Source organism: Pteronotus mesoamericanus, unplaced genomic scaffold (assembly GCF_021234165.1).
Source record: "Pteronotus mesoamericanus isolate MK-2021 breed Mesoamerican mustached bat unplaced genomic scaffold, CSHL_Meso_final scaffold_31, whole genome shotgun sequence".
In the NCBI taxonomy this organism is placed as follows: domain Eukaryota; kingdom Metazoa; phylum Chordata; class Mammalia; order Chiroptera; family Mormoopidae; genus Pteronotus; species Pteronotus mesoamericanus.
Genome location: NW_026555312.1, coordinates 28,913,303 through 28,939,197, shown reverse-complemented (window position 1 = coordinate 28,939,197; position 25,895 = coordinate 28,913,303). Strand labels below are relative to the sequence as shown.

The 25,895-nt window shown below is 49.3% G+C and overlaps 2 protein-coding genes across 2 annotated transcripts in view; one reads left to right on the top strand and one right to left on the bottom strand.

Annotated features, from left to right (window-relative positions):
* Positions 1–2,198: 2,198 nt before the first annotated feature.
* On the top strand, positions 2,199–5,569 carry FOXC1 (forkhead box C1). The gene has a single exon (XM_054591987.1). It carries the CDS (start codon positions 2,206–2,208, stop codon positions 3,850–3,852), a length of 1,647 nt encoding a protein of 548 aa, XP_054447962.1. The 5' UTR covers positions 2,199–2,205; the 3' UTR covers positions 3,853–5,569.
* A 9,988-nt stretch (positions 5,570–15,557) lies between these two features.
* Positions 15,558–25,895, bottom strand: part of GMDS (GDP-mannose 4,6-dehydratase) — a 675,882-nt gene continuing 665,544 nt past the window's right edge. Inside the window, exons 10-11 of the mRNA XM_054591986.1 lie at positions 16,179–16,247; positions 15,558–15,956 (exon numbers count right to left, since the gene is read on the bottom strand). Coding sequence (XP_054447961.1) covers positions 15,894–15,956; positions 16,179–16,247 — 132 coding nt within the window. The 3' untranslated portion in view covers positions 15,558–15,893. The remainder of the gene's footprint in view (positions 15,957–16,178; positions 16,248–25,895) is intronic.

Sequence of the window (25,895 nt, the reverse complement as noted above, 5' to 3'; positions counted from 1 at the left end):
AACTTCCGGGCACCCCCTTCCCCAGGCCATTTCTAGAAGTAGTAGGTCTTCCTCTTCTCTTCAAGAAACGTCCATTATGAAATTCAATATATTTTTTAAATGTTCAAGTGTCACGGAGCTGTGCCTGCTGCCTAAGTCAGCGCCCTTGACAACTGGAGATGCAGTTAGGATTTTTGTTCAGAGGGAGCCGAGATTGCAACCAGGAAACCAAAAGGAGCTCCCAACACATCTTTTAGTTACAGATTGTCAGAAATTGGGGTGGGAGGTGGAAGTGTTAAATGTGTCATGCTACTCTTCTTCAGTTTCCTAAACTCGTCGGTTTCTCCAGCTTTTAGTAAAGGATCTAGTGGTCAGTCTCCAGGAAGGTCTTTTCTGGAGTTGACCAAATGCAAAATCGCGCTGCAAGCAGAGGGAGGCCCATGTCTCTTCCTCTCCTTCGTTTCTTTCCCTCTCATTTCTCTACTTCCCATTCCATCCCAGTCACCCAGAACCTCCACATCCCTCGCGTACGCGTACGTACGCACAAGGATGCTCCATCTGTACCTATCCCCCTGCAGGTGCGATTCTGAGCATTCCTCCCAAACAGCCGTTATCTCTGCTTGCCCGCAGCTCAGCGCGTGTGCTCCTAGAGACTGGACTCGGACGTGTTATACTCTAGAAATATTTACTTGCTTCTTGTCATTACACCTGCTAATGTCACTGAGCCCGCAGCCTGACGACCCCTCCTCTAAGTCCGACAGGACAAGAGAGGAACTGGTGGGCTGTGAATCTGAGGGACACCGCATGCTCCCCGAAGGGTAGCGCAGGGAAGCCTCCGGGGTCCAGCAGCCCTCGCCGCAAGCACCCCATGGCCGCCAAGGGCCCTAGGGGGCCGAGGGGCAGACTGTCCTGCGGTGGGGTGAACACCGTCTACCTGGGCGAACCACTGCCGGGAGCTCCCGGCAAAGCCCCTTTTCCTACTCTTTTATCTCTACTGGGAGGGGTCGCGGGACGGTGAGACGAGGTCGACAACTCCTTCCCCACCAGTAAGAGAGCACGGCAGTAACCGAGCCCTTAAGACTCTCTAACCCAGCTAAGGACAGGAAAACTTCCAGGTGGGGAAAAACTGGAGACCTCTGTGACGCCAGTGAGTCCACTGGTCGATCGGGAGAGGAGGGGAGGGAAGAAGTGGGTAGAGAGAAAAGGTAAGGGGGGAAAGAAGGAGGGGCTGGGAAATCCCGGAGCTGGAGCCAGACAGAACGGCCAAGGAATGAGAGAGAGCCAGCGCGAGTTGGGACTCGAGGAGTCGGCGACGCCTGGGAGCACTGGACGGAGGAAGGGTCTGTGTGGAACCCAGGAGGACCCAGAAAATCTGAGAGAACAATGGATGTCCGTGCGGATGGCCCAGGATGGGAGACATTGCCTGGCTCCGGTGGCGCGGGGCGCAGTCGGGGCAGACAAACCGACTGCCCACGCAGACCTGGGCTTAGGCGCGAGCTCCGGACCCCGCCGGCCGGCGCGCGTGTGGTCAGCCCCGTGGTCCTCCCGCGGCCCGGCGCGGCCCGGCGGGGTTCGGCCTTCGGCTCATTCAGAGGCGGTTCTCGCGTCTCATTGGCTGCTGCTGTTGCGGTGGGGCGGGGCTCCGCTGCCCGGAAAAAAATGTAACTGCGTAAAAAAGTCCTCGCCTGGGTGACGGATGCTCAAAAGTTCAGAAGTTTTCCAATGCTTCCTTAAGCGGCCGGCGCGCAAGAGACTGAAAAAAAAGGTGACGCGGGGCCCGGGAAGGCGGCCGGCGCGCGGCCCCCCGCCCTGGTGATTTGGCCGCCTTCGCCGGCGGCTCGAGGCAGTCTCCTGGAAGGCGTAGGCAGTGTGGCGAGAAGGGCGCCTTCTTGTTTTTTAGTTTTGGCTCTTTTTTTTGCCGTTCTCGCCTGGAAGTGGCTCCGCGAATTTCTTCAAGGCCATTTGTTGCGTCCTGGCCCGGCCCTTTCTCGTAGCACCGACCCTCCTTCGCGGCCAGCGCGGGCCCTGAAGTGGCCGGAGGCTCCCCAGGAGCCCGAGCGAGCGCAGGGAGAGGCCGCGCGCAGCTGGCGACTCCGGGAGGCGGCGGCGGCCCGACACCAGCTCCGCGAGGCCCGGACTCGGACTAGGCGGCCGGCGCCGCGCGGCCGACCAGAGCGAGGGTGGGGGGCGGCGGGCGGCGCGGGGCGGCGGCGGCGAGCGGGGGCCATGCAGGCGCGCTACTCCGTGTCCAGCCCCAACTCCCTGGGAGTGGTGCCCTACCTCGGCGGCGAGCAGAGCTACTACCGCGCGGCGGCGGCGGCGGCCGGGGGCGGCTACACCGCCATGCCGGCCCCCATGAGCGTGTACTCGCACCCCGCGCATGCCGAGCAGTATCCGGGCGGCATGGCCCGCGCTTACGGGCCCTACACACCCCAGCCGCAGCCCAAGGACATGGTGAAGCCGCCCTATAGCTACATCGCGCTCATTACCATGGCCATCCAAAACGCCCCGGACAAGAAGATCACCCTCAATGGCATCTACCAGTTCATCATGGACCGCTTCCCCTTCTACCGGGACAATAAGCAGGGCTGGCAGAACAGCATCCGCCACAACCTCTCGCTCAACGAGTGCTTCGTCAAGGTGCCCCGCGACGACAAGAAACCGGGCAAGGGCAGCTACTGGACGCTGGACCCGGACTCGTACAACATGTTCGAGAACGGCAGCTTCCTGCGGCGGCGGCGGCGCTTCAAGAAGAAGGACGCGGTGAAGGACAAGGAGGAGAAGGACCGGCTGCACCTCAAGGAACCACCGCCGCCGCCGCCGCCCGGCCGCCAGCCCCCGTCCGCGCCGCCGGAGCAGACCGACGGCGCCGCGTCCGGACCGCAGCCGCCGCCTGTGCGTATCCAGGACATCAAAACCGAGAACGGTACGTGCCCCTCGCCGCCCCAACCCCTGTCCCCGGCCGCCGCCCTGGGCAGCGGCAGCGCCGCTGCGGTGCCCAAAATCGAAAGCCCCGACAGCAGCAGCAGCAGCCTGTCGAGCGGGAGCAGTCCCCCGGGCAGCCTGCCGTCCGCGCGGCCGCTGAGCCTGGACGGCGCGGAGTCCGCGCCGCCGCCACCGCCCGCGCAGCCCGCGCCGCAGCCGCACCACAGCCAGGGGTTCAGCGTGGACAACATCATGACTTCTCTGCGAGGGTCGCCTCAGGGCGCGGCCGCGGAGCTCGGCTCTGGACTCCTGGCCTCGGCGGCCGGGTCCTCGCGCGCGGGCATCGCACCCCCGTTGGCGCTCGGCGCCTACTCGCCTGGCCAGAGCTCCCTCTACAGCTCCCCCTGCAGCCAGAGCTCCAGCGCTGGCAGCTCCGGCGGGGGCGGTGGCGGCGGGGGCGGCAGCGCGGGGAGCGCCGGGACCTACCACTGCAACCTGCAGGCCATGAGCTTATACGCTGCCGGGGAGCGCGGCGGCCACTTGCAGGGCGCGCCCGGGGGTGCCGGCGGCTCAGCCGTGGACGACCCCCTACCCGACTACTCTCTGCCCCCGGTCACCAGCAGCAGCTCCTCTTCCCTGAGTCACGGCAGCGGCCAGGAGGCCGGCCACCACCCTGCAGCCCACCAAGGCCGCCTCACCTCGTGGTACCTGAACCAGGCGAGCGGAGACCTGGGCCATCTGGCCAGCGCGGCGGCGGCAGCGGCGGCGGCGGGCTACCCCAGCCAACAGCAGAACTTCCACTCGGTGCGGGAGATGTTCGAGTCACAGAGGATCGGCTTGAACAACTCTCCGGTGAACGGGAATAGTAGCTGTCAGATGGCCTTCCCTTCCAGCCAGTCTCTGTACCGCACGTCCGGGGCTTTCGTCTATGACTGTAGCAAATTTTGACACCCCAGCCACCTCAAAACCGAACTGAATCGAACCCTAGAGCAGGAACAACCAAAAGAACCATCAATGCAAAATCGAAACCAAAAAATAATCCAGTTTCTTTAAATCTTGAAAAACATTCTCCCAACCAGCGAACAGAATCCTTACAAAAGTTCAACTCACCAGCACAAACAAAAACAAAACACTATTTTTTTTAAAAAAAAGATTAATTCAGAGCCACCTCCACTTTGCCTTATCTAAATAAACAAAACCGTAAACCATTTTACAGAGACAGCAAAATCATGGTTTATTAAAGGACAGTGTTACCGCAGATAACACGTAAGTTTCTTCTTGCTTTTCAGAGAGCACGCTTTCGTTTTCCTTCTCTTCCATCCCCTTACCGTTCTCCTTCCTTCACCTCTCACCTGTAAGATATTATTTTATCCTATGCTGAAAGGCGGGGGAAGTCCCCGTGTGTGGAAATCGCTTTCTTTTTATTCATGGACTTGTTTTAAAGTGTAAATTTCAACATAGTAATTTATTTTTAATTTGTAGTTGGATGTCGTGGACCAAACGCCAGAAAGTGTTTCCAAAATCTGACGTTAAATTGCCTGAAACTTACATTGTGCCTTTTTTCATTATAAAAAGGGAAACTGTATTAATCTTATTCTATCATCTTTTCTTTGTTGAACATATTCCTTGTTTGTTTATTAATAAATTACCATTCAGTTTGAATGATGCCTATATGTCTGGATACTTTAATACAGCCTTAATTATTATAAGAAAAAGATTTCAGAGATTAAAACACTACAAATTACCTATTCTGAATCTCTGAAAAATGGAGAAACCCTCCATTTCCTGTCAAATTTAACATGAAAGTCTCTTTTCGTTTAGTTGTTTCCTTGCAGCATCTCCCGCAAAATGTACTATATAGTCAGCTTGCTTTGTGGCTAGTAAAAACATACTTTCCTAAACAGATTTGCGTTGGCATATACATAAATACATTTTCTCGGTAATGACAGAACATGATTTGGAAATTGTTAGCCCGTGAATCAGCACCCGTCTTTACCACAGTGATACCTGTGTATGGAGAGAGGTGTATGTGCCTCCAGATATACACAGAGAAATACTTGGCTTGTGTAGCACACAAAAAAATTGGGATGAGTATTATACATCCTTGTGAACCAAATTGTTTTCCTATTTTTTCACTCCTTTATAAAAAAGGAAATATAAACCATTTAAATGTATATAATTCATCCACATTTACAATCCATCATGTGTTATTTAGAAGGATTGATTTTTATAAAAAATGTACTGTGGGTTGGAAAGGGAAATTTAATCTTCGGTAAACTATTTTAGAAGATATGTTTGTAGAACAATTATTTCTGAAAAAGATTTAAAGCAATAAGAAGGAAGGAGAGAAGAACAACATTTTAGTCTAGGGTGGTTTCTTTTCAATCCAATTTTTCTTGCTAATTTACAGTTAAACCTAGGGGGCAATCGAATTGGCCCTCCCCCTTTGTAAATAACCCAGGAAATGTAATAAATTCATTATCTTAGAGTGATCAGCCCTGTCAATCAGACTTTGGGGAGATGGCAATTTGATTACAGACATTCAGGGCCTTTTAGTTTGTTTTCAAGATAATACAGTTTCCTGCTATCTGCCGCTCCTATCTAGAGGCAACACTTAGCAGTAATTGCTGTTGCTTGTTGTCAAAATTTGATCATTGTTAAAGGATTGCTGCAAATAAATACATTCTAATTTCAGTCAAAACCTGCTTTACGTGGCCTCTGATTTACTCGGGTCTTCTTTGCTCAGAGTCGTAACCTAATAGCCAGGGAAGAATGCTGCGGCCCCGGGCACGGGTGTCTCCTCGGGTCAGGTCGGCTGAGACTGGCCTCCCTGCTGCTACGTGAGCTTACGGGCTGCTGTCGCAGCTCTAGCACCTGGGGTTGCCGCGAGCTTCCTCGGGACCCCCACACCCTGCTTTGGGTGGGCGGTGAAGGGAACGAATCCATTGACAAAGACCGTAGAGTTTGTGCATTGGTCCACTTTTACAAGCCGAGTGTGGAGCTGGGGTTTAAGGACAAAGGGTCCGGTGGCCTGAGCTGGGTTGTCCAGGCCTGGGAGGAGAGCGGCAGCAGGTGACCAAACGGCCTAGTCTCTTCGGACTGGGTGACCGATCCCCAGGCCGGGCAGCTCGGGCAGCCTGAGACGGTTCTTTTTCCAACATGCCTGGTTCATCTTTTTAGAACGCGGGATGACGGCGAATGCAGACCTGCGGCCCACCACGGGCTTTCCGGGGGGCGTTTCTCGCGGCCCGACGCCGGACTCCCGACGCGGCTCCCGGACTGTAGGCTTTTCGGCTAATTAGCTGTAATTACCCGCCGCAGCCCAGCCCGGCATGTTTGTGTTTGGAGCTACTTCCTACCCCGACGTCGACCCCGCCCCGCCCCTTCCCTGGCTCCTGGCTGCCTCCTCGCGAAACCAGTTGTTTGAGGAGAAAATAGAGTCCAAGAAGACCTCGGCTGGGAGTATGGGCTGGAGCGAAGGTGCCGGGAAGACCGCGCTGGTGGGAAGGTAGCACAGGTCAGGGGTGTGTGTGGGAAGGCAGAGGGCTTTACTCCTTACCCTCGCGCCGCCGGGACGACAGCGCTTCCCGTTTGCACTCTTCGCCGCCTTTGTTTTGAGGACACACGTGTGTTTAGGAACTCAGCCAGGGTGGAAAGGTCATAGGCACTCCATTGCTCCCCGGTGACAGCTCTCCCCGCGCCATCCCGCAGCTGCAGGTTTGCAAGAGGACCTCTTACCCGGCGCCCCTCGGCCTGCCCGCACCGACCCTCCCGGTCCAGCTCTGGGGCCTTAGGTGGCCTCCCCAGCAGGGATGCGTCCTCGCAGTGTGTAAGGTCGGTTGACGGAGGCCACAAATCATCTGGCAGTGGCCGGCGCGGGAGTCGCTCGGCCTGAAGGACAGGATGCGAGAGAGACGTGCCCGGCAGGCAGCGGGTTCGGAGTGTTCAGGGTCCACGTGCCCGTGACCCTCTGTATCTCCTGCGACCTCGGATTTGTGGCGCCCGGGCATCGCGGCTACAGTCAGCCCCAGGCCTAGGCCCAGTCTAGCCCCTGGGAACTGGACTGCTTAGCCCCGACTGGTGGGCTGCGGCGGGGGAGGGGGGGGCACGGAGAGGCAGGCGCGCGGGGAGGGGTCGGCTCGGGCGCCCTGAAGGAGCGCAAGCAGCCTGAGCTGGAATGGACGCGGTGAGTTGTTCCCGGTCCCGCCAGGATGGGAAGTGGGCTTCGGGCGCCCTTTTTTCCTCCTTCCTGGGTCTGGAGGCCCTGTGGCTGGACCAGGGACCCGGTATGAGTGCGGAGATCTGGTTTCATCGGACAGAGAGGAGACCCTGGCCGTAGCTCCTGACAGCGTTTAAGTGCTTGCCGGGGGAAGGCTTCTTAGCAGTCATTTTTGCCCTCTTGGATTCCAGCGTTTGAAAATTAGGCATGGAAGACCTATGTGTCTAGGAAGGTGCTTGTGTTACACATATATAGCAAAGGTAGTTATTTCTGCGCGGATTACCTAAATTTGAATGGAAGGTCCGAAGTTCTACAAATTATTCTGATTGTTAAAACCACATATGCAATGGTTTCTGGTATCACTATATTTGCAATTGTATTCTCATATCCAGTGTTAGAAAAAGCAATTCCCGTCAACCTTATTTAATCTGGGAGAACTACTTATTCCTTAGTGGTTTTCATGTTTGATCTGTACTTTTCCATCAATAAGGATTTTTTTTCCTGTAAGATATTATAAGAAAACTCCTTCATATTTTAACTAACACACTTCATTTTGAAATTAGCCCAAGACACAAGGCAGGACCCAGGGATGGGGACTAGGCTAATTTTTAAATTAGTCTCTGCAGAAGGCTTTAGGATAACATTTTGTCCTTTATGTAGCAGTGGTCACATTTATTTTCGTAGCAGTTTCTACCATGAGCAAGTAAATGCCAGCATAGTACATGCCCCCTGAAAGCTTGCATTTGGCATATTGCATGTCTGGTAGGAATGCGTGCTGTTTCCAACGTGTGTAGTTACCAGACCTTTTTTCACCAGACTGCATGCAAACGAGCATGCATTTTACGATTTATCATTCCACAGAGTTTGTCATTAATAATCGATGTTTGCAGAGGAATAAGGCTCAATTGTGCTGGTGGCCCATAAGCTCTTGGCTGTTTCCTGTGGGGTCAGAAACAGGGGTCAGGAAACAAGAGTGCCTTATAGCCCTACTGGGCTCCCCTGAACTTTGATAGGTTAAGAAGGGACATAAGATCTTTTCTCTCGCACCCAGTTCCCTAGAGAGGAGTGTCAGTTTTTAAGGTGGAAGGCCATTTGTTTTGTTTTAAATGATACAGACTTTACAGAGGTCCTGAACCCTCTGCTGATCCAGGTTGCCTGGACAGACTGCCCAAGAGGGCCAATAGGCTTCCATGGCTTTGGATACTAGTGGTCTCCCTAGCTTTTAGTGGCGCCTGAAGCAAGCCTGGTTGGAAGGACAGTTGCTTTCTACCTCCATACTGTATCTTGGAGTTCCTTGGAGAGGGGTCCCATATGCTTCTGAGCCCAGTTCCCACCACTGGATCCTGCCTCGTGTCACAGGACATTCTCTTCAGACTCCTCTAGACTCATTTCAGAGCCAGTTCATGAAGCCATTAGCCCTTCCCACCAAGTCATAAACAAATGTCACGTTAGGGGTAAGATTGATGGTGGCCATGTAATAAAGCTGGCCAGGCAGAATACATTCTTGCTGGGCCGTCATTCTTCAGCCAGCAGAGAGCTTTGGGGGGAGGCAGGGAGAAAAGGAATCAAGAGACTTTATCAGAGTGCTCACCCCACCAAGCTGTGGGAAGTAGAGGCCAGAGAGCAGGCTGGCCCTAAGCTCAGGAGAGCTCCTGACAAGCAAAACGTAATCTGTTCAGACAGTGGCCACAGGCATGAAAAAACCCATTGAGATTTGCCATGGGACCCTAAATGCCAGCATCAGAAACCCCACTTTTCTGAAAGTTCCTATTTCAATTTATAATGAGGCCACGAGTTTCCTTGCAAAGAGCTTTTATTAACGCCCCCCCCCTTTTTTTTTTAGTATTTCGGTCTATATTCACAGGCAGAACTTTTGTAGCCTGATACAAAAGTTAATTCATCTCCCCTTTTTGAGTGAGAATCCAATATAATCATTAAGTTTTGTGTCTCTTTGTGTCTCTATTCCTCAGTCCCCCTCTTTATCTCTGTTACTTTCACTCACTGCTTTTTCTCCCAACTCCCTACAGAAGGAGTTGAGGTCCTGAAGTTTCTCCCCAATGTCCCAGATGTCCCCACTCCAGTTGAGCCTGCTCTCCCTGGTGGCCTGCAGGCCCAGGTGCTGAGTCCTTTGGGTGATAGGCCTGATGCTGGGAACCAGAACTTACTCCTAGTCCTCAGAAAGACCTGGTGCATAAGGGAGAAGAACTGGCAGTTTCCAGGTCTGAGCCAGGTTGGGAAAGAAGGACCACTGAAATAAATTCCAGCTCCAAAATCCATTCAGGAGAATGAAAGCCACTTCTCCATGATGTTCTAAACGTGATTAGGAGTGGAAAATTGAGCAAAATGTACCATGTCCACCTCATTGGAAATCAAAATATGGCCTAGAGAGCATAAGGCCTGACTTAGGACCTTTGTTGTGCCCCTTTCCCATCAAACCCTGGCTCAAAAGAAACCCTCTGTTTTATATTATTTTTTTTTGTTGTTTACTTGATTTTTTCCTTCACTGATTTTTAATTTGCAGCATATTGAGCGTATTATGAGAGATGCAGTGGGATCTGGAATTTCCTTGCATATAGGCAGGGGTCTTCCAAATAGGAGAGAAGGGCAGAGCTTCCTCCAGAAACCCAGCCAAATAGGAGACGTGGGTTCTGCATGGTCCTGAGAGGGTCCAGCCTTGCTTCCAGTACATAGCATCCCCACCTGGGGTCGGGAGGGTGGCCTCAGAAATCTCTGTCAGGGTTGCTTCTCCAGGCCTCTTGCTCTTCCAGAGGGCACCTCCCTCTGTTCTCCCAAAGAGCGTCTTTTTTCTCTGGTCCGTTCTTGGGTTCCTCTGAGCCCACCAGTTAGCACTACTGGTCAGTTGGGCTAAACTGCCCATCCTCTTCTCCTGGCTGTCTCTGCATGTTGCTCCTATGGAGACTCTGTGGGCTGCTCATTTGCCCAGTAAGTCAACACAGTTTGGTGCTACTTGGGTGGGCATGGGAGTGCAATTTGTGAATCCAGAGGGTGAGCAGTGGGTGGGCAGCGAGAGCCAGGTGGGTGGTGGGACTCCTGCAGGACGTAGGGACAGGGAAGTGCTCTTCAGGTAGTTAGATGTGAGGTTGGGCAATGAAGGAGTTGGATCTAGGGCTTTGAGGACAATATAGACTGAGAGAGGGAGAGGCCTTCCCTCCACCATTACTTAACCCCAGGGAAAATGCAGGAAAACCAACACATTTAGAGCCATTAACTCTTAAGGCCTCTGCATTTCCTTCAGTATAAAAGCAGGTCGTTTGTACTGGAGTGTGGGTCGAGGTCTTGTTAACTGTATAGATAGGAAACCGGACAGGGGTTGGGGAACACATGTTTACACAGCGTTAGGATTCCTAAAAATCTGCCAGTAGAGGAAAAAGAAAAATTCTATCCTCCTAGTGGAGCAAAATCGGTGTCCCCGACGGTGCACAGGGAGGGCCCTGGAGGCTGCAGACGCCTGTCCCCGGGGCCTGTCGCGCGGGGCTCGCGTCGTGGGGCACTTCGGTACACCCAGATGGTCCTCAGGGCCTCAGGGGCCTTTCTGGAGCCTGCGCCAGGGGTCAGAGCTTCCTTGCGGTCCCAAAGAGGATTTTTGTTATCATTACGCACAGGTGACACCCGACAACGGCCAGGCCTCGCAGCTGGCTTTTTAGGTTGCAGAGAGGAGGAGTGTGCGCTAACCTCGGTGTGAGAGTGCCGCTGGAGCCTCTGTCCTCAGTGGCGCAGGGAGAGATGGGGGTGAATTTGGCCTCACCGTTTTTTCCCCACAGCCCAGGGCTGACTAGGTGCTAGAAATTCCCGGAGAGAATTCAACGCGGTGACTCCCCAGGTCATCAGTGTCAGATCCCTGGGGGCGTTCCTGCACGCCCACTCCCGCTCTGGTTCCCCGGAATATCGGGGAGGTGCAAGGCAACGATTTACAGTAAGTGTTTGGTGACCGGGAAATAATGTGACTTTGCTCTGCATTTGCCAGCTGGCCCCTTGGGCGGGCCTATCCGCCGACTCAGTCCCCGGGAAAGAGTCCGTGGAGCCAGGGCCTTGGGGTACCTCAGGGATAACACCTCCCTCTCTTCCTGGCGCTGCCGGGGAGAAGTGGCACAACAGGAAAGTCTCGCCAGAAGGCCCTTTCCAAGCGGCTTCCTCACCATAAAAAGTCAAACTCCAGCCGAGGTCCTGACCCCTTCCAAATATATATTCTCTCGCCCTCGGCCAGCCACTCCAGCCCAGGCCTCGGGCTGTGCGGCTTCCTCTCAGGCTGGCGGGGCCCAGGGCCTCCAGTCAGGTTGGCAGGAGTCCGGGAGCCCCAGTTACAATTGTCTCCCCCAGGTCACCCAAGCTTTTGTCCTTTGGACCTTAGGCTTCCGAGAGTCCATCCCGCATGCACCCTGCGTGCACCGGCGTATTAGTGAGGCCAGGACTACGACTGTGCAGGGTTTTTGTTTGTTTGTTTGCTTTTATTTTTTACTTAATAACATACCTCCATCACCTCCTCAGCTCCCCGCGGGTGTGCCTGGGGCAGGGGGAGCGCGAGGTTGTAGGTGCCCCTACACGTGCGCGGGACCTTCTGGCCGGCTAGGGCGGCGACGGGACGCGCGGCCGGCGCATGCGCACGCACGGCGCCGCTCCATCCCCTGCGGTCTGCGGTCCCAATCGCCGGGCCTTCTCGGTCCAGGCCGAAACTGGGAGACCTAGAGGCTCACCCGAGGGCTCAGAGCTAGTGAGCTGGGCACGCTGGCCAGCGTAGGCCTCTGCAGACGCTGTCGGGGCTCTGCATCACACCAGCAAAGCAGTCCCAGTGCCTGCGGCTTTGAGGGGCGTGCACACAGGCGGGCACCTCGGCCCCCGAGTTTAAAGATCAAAAGGGGAAGCTGAGAACAGGGCGTCCGGGGCGTCAGTTGTGTGCGACCCCTGACCTTGGAGGAAGGGCGGGAGACGCGGAGTAGGCGGCAGGGCCTGGGGTCAGCCCGCGGTCGGCCTCCTAGCAGAGACTCTGGCAGAGGAAATGGGTGAGGGTGAAGTGGGGCCCTTCCGACATACTTGTTAAGGGGCCTTGGAAGGTCTTTGGGGATAAAGCGCACGCTGGAAGAGCGAGGGCGCAGCGCAGTGGGGAAACCTCACAGCTCGGGCCTGGGGGAGGAAGCGGTGGCCTCCCAGGCTCAGGACAGCGAGGTGGCCGGAGATCCAGTCTTTGGGTAATAATCCTGATGGCACACTCCCTCAAAATGTGCTCCATTCGCTCCGGGTGTGCACTGGGAGGGAGTGAAGCTGGGAGGTCACCGGGGAGATCTTGTCCGCGAACCTGCTTGGGGCAGGGGAGCAGCACCCGCCACGACTCCTGAGTGTTGGAAAAGGACACTGTGGACAGACGGTGGGAAACCCCTGAATGCGGAGGGCAGGCCAGCCCCTAGAAAGGCTTTGTGTCCCAGTTGTCGTTGCTGTTTGTGCAAATTCTCGACATCCTCAGTGATTAAAACACAATTTTGGGAGGTGCCAGTGGCATCCTGGAACATAGAGCTCTGTTTGTAAGACATGTGTGTACATACACAGAGACATACAATCTTTTCGTAAAACCCGGTGGGGGCTCTCCGCACCCCCATTCACTCCTCATGCCATCTACTGAACGCTGCAGCGCAGGTTGTGAAAAATACGAGTGCGACTGGACTTACTGGGATACATCTGAAAACTGAGAATGCCTGGTTGGAATTCCCATATACAAACAAGATGCCTGGGGTGCTTTGAGGCTTTTTCTTGGGGTTTAGAAAGTTATTTGTAAACAACGAGTTTAGGGGTATTTTGAAATGAAATTTCAAAGTTTTGTCTCTTCCTACGACCTTTAATAACGCAGAGGTCTCATTCATCAGCAGCCCACCAGTGCAGCCAAGGATTCTACAGAATCTTGTACTGGTTTACTGTAGCACCATCCTAGACCGAAACCGAGTTTCTGACCCAGTCCTCCTGCCCGTAGCATTATCTTGCAAGCACTTTAGCACTTCCCCTAAACGTCAGGGTGGGCCTTTCCTTATAAATAGCTGTAAAGGTGTGTCAGGTTTATTATGCCTGACCTAGCTCCCTCTTAATTCCTCAAAGATAAAGGGCAGCAGATACAGCCCACTACAGAGTCTGGCAGGCATGTCTGATGGGAAGTGAGGCTGCCGGATGGCCCCTGCATACACCTTGTTGCTCATCTGGGGTACAAATGTGGTATTTGACTGCTTTGCTATTATATGAGTGTACTGACACTCATAGTTTTAGTTTTTTCTTAGTTTTTAACGTTAAACAAATCTTTCCTAGTTTTTAACTTTAAAAACAATCGAGATGGAACATATTTTACCACATCTAAAATGAATAGCCAAAGCTGGCAGGGCAGAAAAAAGGGAAAAATAAATTCACTGAAATTGAGATTTAAGATAGAAGAATTATCTTGAAGGATGTCCAAATGAAATTCACAGCACAGAAAACACAAAAATACTCAAGGAAATTCATTTTCTTTTTTTCCTTTCAAAGACACACAGTGAGGCCCAGAAGCCAAATGACTCCCCCGCTCCCTGCTCTGCATTGAGGGTTCAGGAAGAGAGAGAAGGTTGCAACCAAAAAAGTACTTTTTGTGTCCTTCAAAAACTAATTCTCCAGGCCATTTTGAGAAGAATAATTTAACATTATGACTCCACTGGAGTCCCATTAAAGCCCTACCTAGAATCTCTCCTGTCCTTCACTGAAGAGGTTCTGTCTATAGGCTAATAAGCCCCGACACACGGAATGAAATGGGGCCATGGAAAGCCCTGGAGTCCCTAAGACGGTCTCTATGCCTGGATATGGGATGAGGTGGAGGGTTCAAGGGGTCAAGGAGGAGAGGAGGTGCCTATCGGGTCAAGGCTAAGGGGAATGTGTATGACTGTGTTTATTTGTGAGATTTGTGAGTATGCGTGTGACAGTGTGTGATAGCAGGTTTATGAGTTGTGTCTGCAAGTGAGTGAATGTGTGTGAGAGTGTGTGCGAGATGGCGTGTTTATAGGTGTGTATTTGTGTTTGTGAGTGTTTGGATGTATGAAGTCTGTGAGTGACAGTGTGTAAGTATGTATGTGTGAGTGTGTGTGTATGTGTGCCCACCAGCCCGCCTAGTCCTGGAGGCCTAGTCTGCCAGGGACCATCTGTTTCCAATTAGCAGCATCCCCGATTGGGAGAAGGCCCGTCCTGGGGCAGCTTCTGAGAAGGGAAGGGGGGGCGGCTAGCTCAGGTCACCCTAGTTCTGCTCCATCAAAGCTGAGGCTGGCCCTGGCCAGCATGCTGTCGCAGCAACTCGGGCAGCCACACAAAGAGCCCTCTTTCCTGCCGCCAGCCGTTGGAGCCTGGGTCCTCCCCCAGACCATAAACCTGCTGGTGAAGACATTCAGAAACAGTTCACCCACACTCACAGGACCATGGGCAAAGGCTGGAATTCCATTTGCTATAAAGTTTTACTTTATTTTCCTTGGAGTGGAAGTGAGGGGAAGAAGAAGAGTCTTGACCTAATTTGTTCTATGGCAAAATATTGTATTTCATGCAGAGGTGTCCACCTGTACACAAATCCTTACTTGCTGCTTGTCGCGTCCTTATGTTTGTGTGTCCACCTGCCTTAAGTTGTGCAGATACACTGTCCATGGCTCAGGAGCACATACCTACAGTCAAAGCCACCTAAATGGTGCACTCAGTGAAACTGGGTTCAGTGATCTGAGGTCCAGCCTTAAAGCCTATTATAATTTCTAATTAACAAACAATGATAGAGTTGAAGGGCACAATATCTGGCATATGTTAGGCACTTAATATAAGTTGGTTGAATGACAAAATTAAAGTTAGACTTAAAAAGTGACCTAGTACTGAGAAGAGGCTGGAAATAAGTATTGTGTAAGATTCTAGACCACAAGGACAAGCATGGGCTCGGAGACCTCTGGGTAACCCAGGGGCTTTGGCATGGAATGTTCCAACAATATTTACTTACCTTCAAGTTTCTTCTTCTAACCCCCCTCTATTTCTGAAGCCTTCTTTTGAGATGATTGGAGCCCCATGAGCTCTAATTATAGTCAGCAGAGACCTGAGGTTGGTGTGAATGCCTCCTTTTTTGCAGGAACTGGGCTTCCAAATCGGCTGGATAGAGTGGCTTATTGTCACTGAAAGGGAGAAAGAAATGTCCCAGGCATAGACTTAGGAGGACGCTCTGGCCAAGTCGGACTCAGGCCTGGCAGGGTTCTGCCAGCAGGGGCTCTCTCAAAAGGGAGTAGGCCTGACGGAAGTTATTTCACTCCAAGGCATGGATCGGAGGTTTTTGTTTTGTTTTGTTTTGTTTTGGGCCCCTTATAGCTGCTTTTATAACTTTGAGAAAACATAGACATCAACTCCCACTGCTGGTTCATACAAAGGCCATTTTTAATAAGAAAAAAGAAAAACCATTCGAAAACCTCACAATTTCAGCTAATGACATAATTTCAAGTTAAGTGAACATGTGATTAAAACATCTTGTTGATTTCATAAAATCATTCACAAGTGGCCTAGACAAAAGGAAAGTGGGCTGAACAGGGAGTGCCACTTCCCGGCTGCTGCAAACCTGAGCGGCCCCAGTCTTGCTGGTGGGACCACCGCATACTGGCAGCGAGGGTCTCCAGCAACCGTCGGAAGGGCCAGTCCCCGGGCCCCCGCCCGCGCCCTCCAGGACTTCTGTGGCACCGCCAGGCTGGTTCCACCCGGACAAAGGCCAGCGGGGCTGCTCGGGGCTGGGCTGCCGCTCTCAGGCATTCGGGTTGTTCCTCATGAGCTCCACGTCGGCGTCCACCATCTCCCGCACCAGCTCCTGGAACCCGGGACAGAGGGTGGACGGTGAGGATAAGGTTTCTGTCGCTCTCTTCTGGCGACACCCCCACTCCCACGGCAGCCTTCACCCTGCCCCCTCGCCCTCCGTCCTGGGCACGTTGGCGCCCAGTTGCCTCCAGGCGGCCACTCTCCCGCGGGGCCGGGCCCGGACTAGCCCTGCGGCAAGTGGGTCCACAGGCCGCACCGTGAAAGGGACACTTACATCAAAAGCGACCCGGGGCTTCCAGTTCAGCTTCTGTTTCGCTTTGGTGCAGTCTCCTTGCAGAAAGTCCTAAAGGGTGGAGAGAGAGAAACGGCCTGGTCAGGGGTGGCGGTCCGGAGCCGCGGCGACCCTGTCTTTCCGAGGCCATAGGCGTTCAAGGCTCCCGCTTCCCTCCTTTTGGTCTCCGCAGGGCACGTTGTCTTGGCACTGCGAGTCGTAAATCTTGCGAAGGTCGCAGTTAAGAATGCGCTGCACCGCCGGGTGAGGACCGTGACGGCCGTCCGTCCGCAGCCCGCGCAGCCCTCCGGTCCACCGCGTCCCTCGGACGCTCAGTGACTTTAAAATACACACATGAAGTTGACAGGGACGCTACTGTGAGAACAGTTTCGAATTACTACATTTCTCAGGGAAGAAGAAAGAAAAGTGAGTAAATCACAGCCCCCCACGCTCCCCCCCCCCCCCCCCCCCGCCGACGCCCCGAGTCAGCCCCAAGCCACCAGCCAGGCGTGGAGACGCGGTCTGGAAACGTCGTTCCAGGCGGGGCTGTGCGCCCCTCTTACTACCCAGCCGCGGCTAACTCCAGCCTGAGTGGTTCTTTCAAACGAAACTGAAGCTTCACGAAGCAGTCCTCACCCCGACTTCCAGGGTCCCTATCCACAGTATTTTCTGTTCTGTTCGGTTCTGTTCCATTCCGTAGAAAATACTCATCTCGACCCACTAACGAGGTGCAACCGGCAGTTTGAAAACACTGCTCTGAAGAGCAAGCACTGGTGTTGCTTAGTGTCCCCTAACCGCTTCGTTGGAGGATCAAGTTAATTTTCAAACGAACCTCCAGCTCTTGTACAAGAGTCTGGGGCCGCCATTTGCTTGATAATTGAGTTTCTCGTCCTATCTGACAGGGCCTTATCAAAATACTGAAAACTATAAAACTGTTTGCCCATGACTGGTAGGGTCCGCTTGCTCAGCTGTTACCAGAGAGAGCGGAAACTGCAAACACACCAGGGCTTCGGAGAGTTTCCATCCATTTAAAAGACTTCCTTGGAAGGAAAACTTGCTAAAAGAAAACTAGAGGAGAATAAGTTAATCCTGCATCTCAGCCCTCACTCACCAATTTCATATTACAGCTCTCTGAAGAAAATTGAGATGGGAATTTCAAGATGACTTGCAATAAGGAAGAAAGGGAGGGAAGGAGGAAAGGGAGGGAAGAAAGAATGAGAGAAGAAGAATAAAGAAAAGTACTTGACCATTTTGGGGGTAAGATAAACACTTAGCTTTTCCATGTACAAATGTATTCATCAAATAGTACACAAGATATGAGTACTCAAAACAGAAGAATGTGAAGGCAATATGAAAATCGCTGAACTTTAAACAAGGTAAATATCTCATTAAGACACTATTTTCACTGCCAGTTATGTCAACTGAAAGTAACATAATCAGACTGCAATTAAAAGCCTTGCCCACTCATTTCCCTCAGACTCCCCTGTGAAGGAGGCAGGCCTAGGGGATTTGTTATGGACCCACAGTGGAAAGGCCAGAGGAGCAGGGCAAGACCTGCTTTGCAGGGCACTCTGCATGCTCACCTTCCCTGGTACGCTTTTCCTACTGTAGGGTGTCTCGATGCACTTGTGAATATTTGTACTGTTTGCTTGAAATTGTGCTCCAACGGAGGACATTCAAAACTCTCATTCTCAATCATCCATCATGACTTTTTAGGGTTGAATAAATCAAACTCTCAAAGGCGTTCCATTTCACAATACAATGAAGTACTGATTTCCTCTCCAGAGTATTAACAATAGTAAAACGAGTTATTTCTGCTGGTCTGGAAATCCATATACAGATTCCTCAGGAAAAGTAGGATACAAAAATTAATAATTAGCCATTTAACCCGGTGTTACATGGAACTGGAAATATAAGTGGAAAAACGAATGAATTTATTTCTCTTTCCTTACCCTAAATAAACTTGTATATACTTCTACAATACTTCTATTTTACTATAAGAGTCACACAAAGATATCCATTCTTTCTTCCCAGAGGGAGCTGTGAAATGTGGAGTCATGAAGCAATATGGCCCTCCAATTCTGTAACAGTTACACAGCTTGGAGAAACATGGTTATTGTTTAATCACATAACACTTGTTGTAAATCAACCAGTATTGCATAGGATGCAATTCATAGCTCTGAACTTATGGTTAGCAAAACCCTAAAACCAAGTTTGGCTGCAAATGACCTCAGTAGGCTTGGGAAAGGGAGCTTTGTATTGTAATTATGTTTCCTGTATTTTTCTACAAGTAGCTTATAATATAAAAACAACTAGGGAACTAAAATTAAGGAAAAAGAAAAATGGTTTTCAAAAGCTCAGAAACAGACATTGCTACCATACACTGTAAAAGTATTTCATTGAAACCAGAGACGCACCCAGTTAAACTTCCCAATTTAGTTTTGAGCCCAACTCCTACATTCCAGTCTAGCAGCTTACTTTAACCTCCTGCCAAGGCTCTGTCTCCCTGAAATTTAATTAGACCAAAAGACCTTGTGAAGGGAAAGGATGAGGTTCCATCAAAACAAAACAGCGGCTCTTTATGCCAGATGCAACTGAGCTAACATCCAGAGCAGTCCATGTGCTCGTGCCCTCATCAGCTTTCAGGGGAAGACTGTGAGCATCGCAGCCTATTTTAAACTTCATTCCTCCTGAAGGACCTTCTTACCCCTTCCTGTGTGTTCTCCAGAGAAAAGATATAGTAAATGATTTGGTTTGCAAGGTTCAGGGTACAAGACGTCCTTAAAAGGTGGCATGCAGAGGGCCTGGCAGAGAAGTGTGCTTGGCTCTGGAATAGCAGCAAGGACATGGAAAGGCCTTTTTAAATAAGTCTTCCACTAGCCTGAAGAGAAATGAGATTGTGAAGGCTGTATTCTTACAAGGACACCAGGAACTTCTCTCCTTAGAGGACTGCGCAGAGCAATGGGATAGGAGAGAGAAAAATAAGGCCAAACATAGTTTCCTTTTAAATTTCCCAAGTCCTCTCCACTAGGGTGTGATCAGCTCCTAAGGACAAGAGAGAAGCACGAATTCATCTGTTTTACTCTTTTCTTATTTTTTTGAAAGTTCAGTTCCTTCTTTGTTTATAGGCTTAAAGCTACAGTATGGCAACAGGAGCAAAAGCTGAATGTAAGTGATGATTTTATGTACAGTTTCCAAAATGGACTTTGTGCACTGGGTGGTCTGGAGCCTTTCTATAAAAAAAGACAATAAAGCTCTGAGAAAAATTTAAAGCATTTCTATGTGAATATGACATTTCCTGAACTCTGGCTTCTGGTGTCTTCACCATTTCCATTGCTATTCCTTAGGTGAGCTATACAGTTTCAACATGTGATTTATTATTGTCAAATTCAATTACGGTTAGCTGAGCATTTTATAGCAGCAAAACAGCATGAGCAAGAGAAAATGCATATGTCCAGATGCCTAGAGCCCCCTTCTTTTTTCTCAGAGTCCCTGACTATACTGACTTGTTCGGACTTTAGGAGCTGTCTTCTAAATCTAAGTCCAGGCACAAACCCTAAAGGCCAAGGCCAGTGGTCAAAGCTGCGAACATCAGCAGCAGAAGGGAGTGTTTTGCTGCAGCAATTTTTCAGGCTTCCCTGGCTTGTGTTCTTGTTATAGTGAACTGATAAAGGGCCAGACCAAATCCTGGAAAAGTCATTAAGCCGGTTTCTGAGCCCACAGTAGTTAACATAAAGTCCATGAAAGCAGAGACCCTGCTGTGCCATTATCTTCTACTTTAACTATCGTCCCCTCTTCTCAAGTCTCCCGGACACCTTTTCATCTCCATCAAGATAACAACCTATCTTTAAATGACACTGGTACTAACCTTCCCCCCTTGCCTTCCCCCAATTTTAATTTTATTTTGACTATTATTTTACACATTAAATCCCTTTGATACCCACCCACTTTCCCTAAAATCATTGTGGGGAATGTTATTAAATAGATCGTATCACATATCTTTCAAAGTTCACAGGTTCATTTTTTTCTTTCTCTTTTGTTGAGACTGCACTGGGAAAGCTACTATTTATTTCAAATTATGTGTTGGATACCGCATTCCCTCGACAAGTCTTCTTATGAGGTTTGTGAAGGACATCTGTTTAGGTGGAGAAATATTTTAAGAGTGTGAGCTCTTTTGGCAGGATGTTGTTAAATTTCTAATGTGCATATTGAAAGAAATTGACTCAAGTGCTATGAAGAAGGAGAAGATGTATAGACAGGGGATATTAATAAGGAAAATTAAGACTGATGAGAACCCTGGTAAAACATCGTCAAGAATCTAAGCTATGGAGATGAAGCACACTCGGCATTCATTTCTTTCCTTCCACTTTTCTTAAAAAAGCAAAATTGCGGAATAGCTCAGGCTCCAAGGGAATAAAAGAATGCCAATGAATTTGGTTCCTGATCTAACTTTATGCTAATGGAGAGTGAGCAGGAAAGATTTACTCTTGGGGAAATGCTTCTTTTTAGAAAGACAAAACAAAAAAAAAAAAAAAAAAAACCAACCAACCAACAACAACAAAAAAAAACAATACCGAAAAGACTTCAAAGGATATCCCACTCAAGATTCAAGACACGCATCTGAGAGTCAGTAAAAATTGGGGAAAACTGAAGTCTGAAAGTTCCCCCAGAAAGTGTGCAATATATTGTCTCTTAGCACACAGTTTAAATTCAGATGCTCATAAATATATCCTTTGATTGAAACCTTCCCAAAGAGGGAGTGAAACTCAGCAGTAAGAAATGCAGTGGCCTTAACAGTAAGGAACATTTCCCTTCTCTCTTCCCTGTTACTGCTGTATATCAGCACAAATTGAAGTTGAAGCCAGGCATCTCCTTTAATGACAAGGGGTGATAAGAGACAAGGAGAAAACAGTGGGCCGTCTCGTCTGCTCAGGAAACTGGACCAATGGGACTGTCCATCAGCAGGGCCGACAGAATGCCATCAGAGCACAAACAATGCTTGGGCTCAACCTCAGGGAAATTGAGTCAGTCAGCACCAGCTCCAATGAGCATCTGACAGTGGAGATAAAGTGGCAAAGGGAGAACAACAGTGTGAGCTTGCCCTGCACGGTGTCCTCCTTCCCAGTTACCTGGTCAGAGGCCTCGGGGAGGCGATCAGCATGGGGCAACGTATGTGTTCCCTGGCCTGAAACCCTGGCCAAGCCCTCACATGGTGACACTGTCACCTCCGCTGGTGGCCTCACACGTGAGCCCCGTTAGTTATGATTCAGGATGTGCTGTGCTGACCTCATGGGTAGTGTCTGAGGGGGCGTCTCCAGGATCCGGTGACCCCTCACTTGATCCCATTTTTCTTGGCTGGGAACCACTTATTTTCAATTGGTAGAATTTGTCATTTGTAATCAGTAGTTATTAAGAGCTACCAAAGGGAAAGAAATCCCCCTACATGTATGCCCCAGACACTAATGAAAAAGCCTACCTAGCAAGGTAGAGCTTTCTTAGAAAGTGAATAAGAATGTTGTCTTCATTATGTGTCCACTTGTAAATGAAGCCTAATGTAGCTTTTTACAAAAAGTTTTCACTTTATAAAGGGAGATCCTAATTAATGTTATTTTTAGTGCAGTGTATACATATAGATACATCTTTTTTCATTTGTATTTTAAAAATATGGTGAGTGTAAAAAGGGAAACATGGTTAGGCAAAAAAGGGCTCTATGAGACACCCAGACAATACAGTTATATAGGGGAAATACAGGACACAAACACATTGATTTTCTTTTACATAGAGTTTTAAAAATATTCTGGAGAAAGTCCTTTCAGGTGGACATGCCTGAGATGTGTAGAGACAAGAACAGTGGTCTACTCTCCTCTGTGGACACATGTGCTACATATAATTCATGCCACGCAGAAGCCCAGCTTCTCCTCGTGACCGGCGGAGGAGCGCAGCATCTGTGGAGCAAAGTCCCAGGAACACTCCATCCATCAGCACCATTGGGCCCTGTGGGCCTTTGGGGCTTGTCCTGTTCAACCAGGCTCTGGTTTGAGGGGGCTGAGAAGAGAGAAGCGTTTTTCAGAAGCTGTATCTGGTGGCTTTGGGTGAGCTATCTACTTATAGGTGGGTGTTTAATAGGTTGCTTTAAATAAAATAAGCAAATAAGATTTGGAGGATGTAGTCTTACGTCATACACGTTTATGAGGTACTAGATCTTTCTGTACCTGTTCTACATCTATAATTATAATTGTAGAGTTAATTTTTTTACTTAGTGCTATTCCTTGATCCCTGGTGCTTGAAGGAGTATCAACATGGGGAAGGCCAGATTAACTACTGTACCTGGGGCCCTCTTGATTCCAATCTCTTCCCTAACCAGCTGATATGGGGGCTGACTCACAGCCGTAGTACAGGGCCAGTTAATGAGGGAGAGATAAGACTGTTAGTGACCTCAGTATTCCAGGCTTCAAAGCTAGCACCATCTTTTTGTCAGAAATTACTGGTTACAGTTAATAACTGGATCCAGGGTGTGAAGACTTACCCATGCTGGTAGGAGGTGACACAAACCCCGAGGAAAGGAGATAAAGCACCTTTAAGTGGACCGATTAAAGATTGTTGTGACATAATTGGCAAGTGGCATTCTGGAGCATGAGACACAGGCTGCTTTTCTTTTGCCACTTAGTACTTTTTACCTTCAAACCACTTCACATACATCAGCTAATTAGCCTCCACATGTTCACATTCATAATGCAACTCAAGAGATCTTGTATCTGTGTCAGATGGCCTGTTTCCTAGGATGAAAGCAATGTACAAAGTATCTGTGGGGGTTCCAGCCCAACTCTGTCATTTGGCTTATCTCCAGCCTGCACGCTGAGGGAAGGACCTTCTCATCCAGGAAGCCCAGCTCAGGCCTCAGGTGACCTTGAATCCCACAAGACAAGGAGATTTTCCTTAAGCTTGTTCCCTTCCAGTTTGTTAGGAAATCTACCCCACCCTTTAGAAAAGTTTCTCCCACTCCCTTTGAACATTAGTACTAAAGAATATGGTAAATAATATGATTGCTTCTATGACATAGATGGGGTATTTTTTTCCTTTGGTGTTTTTCTCAACTTATATATTAGGTCATTCAAATTCAAGAAACCTCACTTCAGTAATCCTCCTCCTCTCCCTCCTTCCCATTCTGCCACTAGCCATCCAACCATCTAGCAACCCATCCTTCTCCCCAACCAAAATAGAAATGACAGGACAGGGTAATTCAAATATACATCCACACGCTCATTCTAATGTTCATTCCCTCAGTAGCTTAAGCTCTAGGACTAACCAGATAACTTACCATATCCAAATTCTTGCTTTTTGACTGTTTCTCTGGGGACTTTTACATTTGAAGAAAAATGGAGACAACAACTATGAGATTTGTTAGTAAGGTTTTTGAGAGGCAAGGAGAAATTTTGAATTTTAGGTTTTCTATGATTTTATTTATTCATTCATTTGGTTTCCTATTATCATTGTTTATAGAGAGTTTTACCAGGCTGCCAGGGATCTATAGTACATGGTTACCTGGCATTCTTCCTTTTGTATCTGTATAAGAGAAACATAATCCTATACCTGAATGCATCTATATAGAGATGCATCTACAGAGATAATCAGTCACTGTCACAAAGTCATGGTAGAGTTTTGGACTAAAAGCCAGGGTTTTTGGTTCTTAGTCCAGCACTCACCATGCTCAGTAGGACAAAACCTCCCTAGAAAGTACTTAAGCAGTGTACTTTATGCTACATTAGTTTGAGTGGAAAACTAATCCACTAATGTAGTCTCTAAATGATAAAGACTACATCAACATAAGGAAATATCAACATACTCCAATGCTGAATGAAAGAGACAGACAGAGAAGAGTATATATTATATGATTCAATGTATAGGAAGTTCTAGGACAGGCAATCAAATTGACGGTGATAGAAATTAGGTCAGGGAAGGGGTTCAACAACAGGAAGGTGCACAAAGGAACTTTTGGGTGATGTTTTTATGTTGGTAAGAGTGTAGAGTTCATGAATGTACATATTTGTCAAAGCAGCTCAGACTATGAACTAAAGATCTGGGCATTTTACCTTACATAAATTCTAGCTTACAAACAAAATATGAGTAGATACCAACAACAGAGATATCACTGGAGAGACCTGGCTTCATATCATGGCTTAGCCACTTAGCTTTGTGACTTTGGAGGGCAAGTTCCTTAATGTCTCTGAGTCTCTGGGTTTAAATATGTAAAATGGGAAAACAGCTTATTTTGCTGGGATGTTATGAGAATTCAAGATTATACAAGGAAAAGTGCTAGCAGTAGTTCTATTTCATTACATACAGGTTTTCTGTTAAGGCTAGCTATTGTGTTTATTGCGCAGTTGTACAAAAAGCTATTCTTTTAATTTCTTATAGTAACATTATGGATGAATACATGGGTTTCTTATGGTTTTTCTTTTATACTTACATGTCGTTTTTACCCTTGCATTCCAATCCAACTTCTATTTTTAGATCATCATTTTTTGAACAGTGGTAACCAGAGTATGAAATTTTGTATTTTGCTTTCCCCCAATTGGTGTAATCATTTCACATGCTCTTGACTGTTTGCTGCCAAACATTTACTCCTTTAGATGCTGGGAAGCCACATGGACAAGAAGAAGTCATTCTCATGAGGTTCCATTCCAGAAGGGGCAGAGAGAGTCAAGAGCACAGGAGACATGAATAAAACCATTTCTGCTCTAGGGGAGCACTGGGCAGAAGACTGAAGAGGAACTGGATTTGGAGGGTTGGGGGGTGGGGACAGCTTTTCTAAAGAGGTAACATTTGATCAGAGATTTGAGTGACAAGAAAACAAAAGCCAGGCATAGGAAAACCTCAGGTAGGAGGGTCTTTTTGGTGCAGAGGCCTTAGGGAGCAATTCACTCAGTCTGAGGAGCAGAGAGAAGGCCGCTGAGTCTGCACAGCATGATTGAGGGGATCGAAGCCCAAGACAAGGTCAGAGTGGTAAAAATGGTCAGTCAGATTACATCTGGTCTCCTGAGTAATCCCTCTCACAGGGCCTCGGCCTTTCTCAGCACAGCCATGTTGTCACAGACTTTATTCTCTCATCACTGATTGTCCCTTCAACTCTAAGGCTTATATCACCTGCAGCTGGTAGGCCACCATTATAAACCTGGCTAACTCAACTTGACGTAGTTCAAAGTCTGATTTTTCTGACACTAATGTAATTTTTGAAAGTAAGCATGGGACTGATTTCTAGCTGTTTTGAAAAGGGTGTGTGAGTTATTTTTGTCTACCATGCTCCAACTCTAACGCACAACCTCTTTCCCTCCTGAAAAATCTGCCACTCTCTGCTGTGTTTGGGCCACCTAACCTAGAAATATCTGGTTACTCTTGAAGGATACAGGGCCCAGAAGTCAGTGGCCTATCCTGCTGCTCTGGCAACTCCTGTGATGTGAGGTGGAAGGGCTGTTCCTCTTCTGGCCAAATGAGGACACCCTCAACCTCCTGAGGGCTCCTGAGATGGTGTCCCATTCTTTACTTCCTCCTGAGTGAGCAGAATCCTGGCTGGAGTGAAACTGTAACCACAACCTTACCTTCCTGACTAAGGAGCCTCTTCTATTCTCTACGAGCTCTCAAAAAAAAAAAAGGGACATGGCACTGAAACTTGCTTGGCTTTTATGAAAGTTTTTACCAAATTCCCCCTCCTCTCTCTGTAGG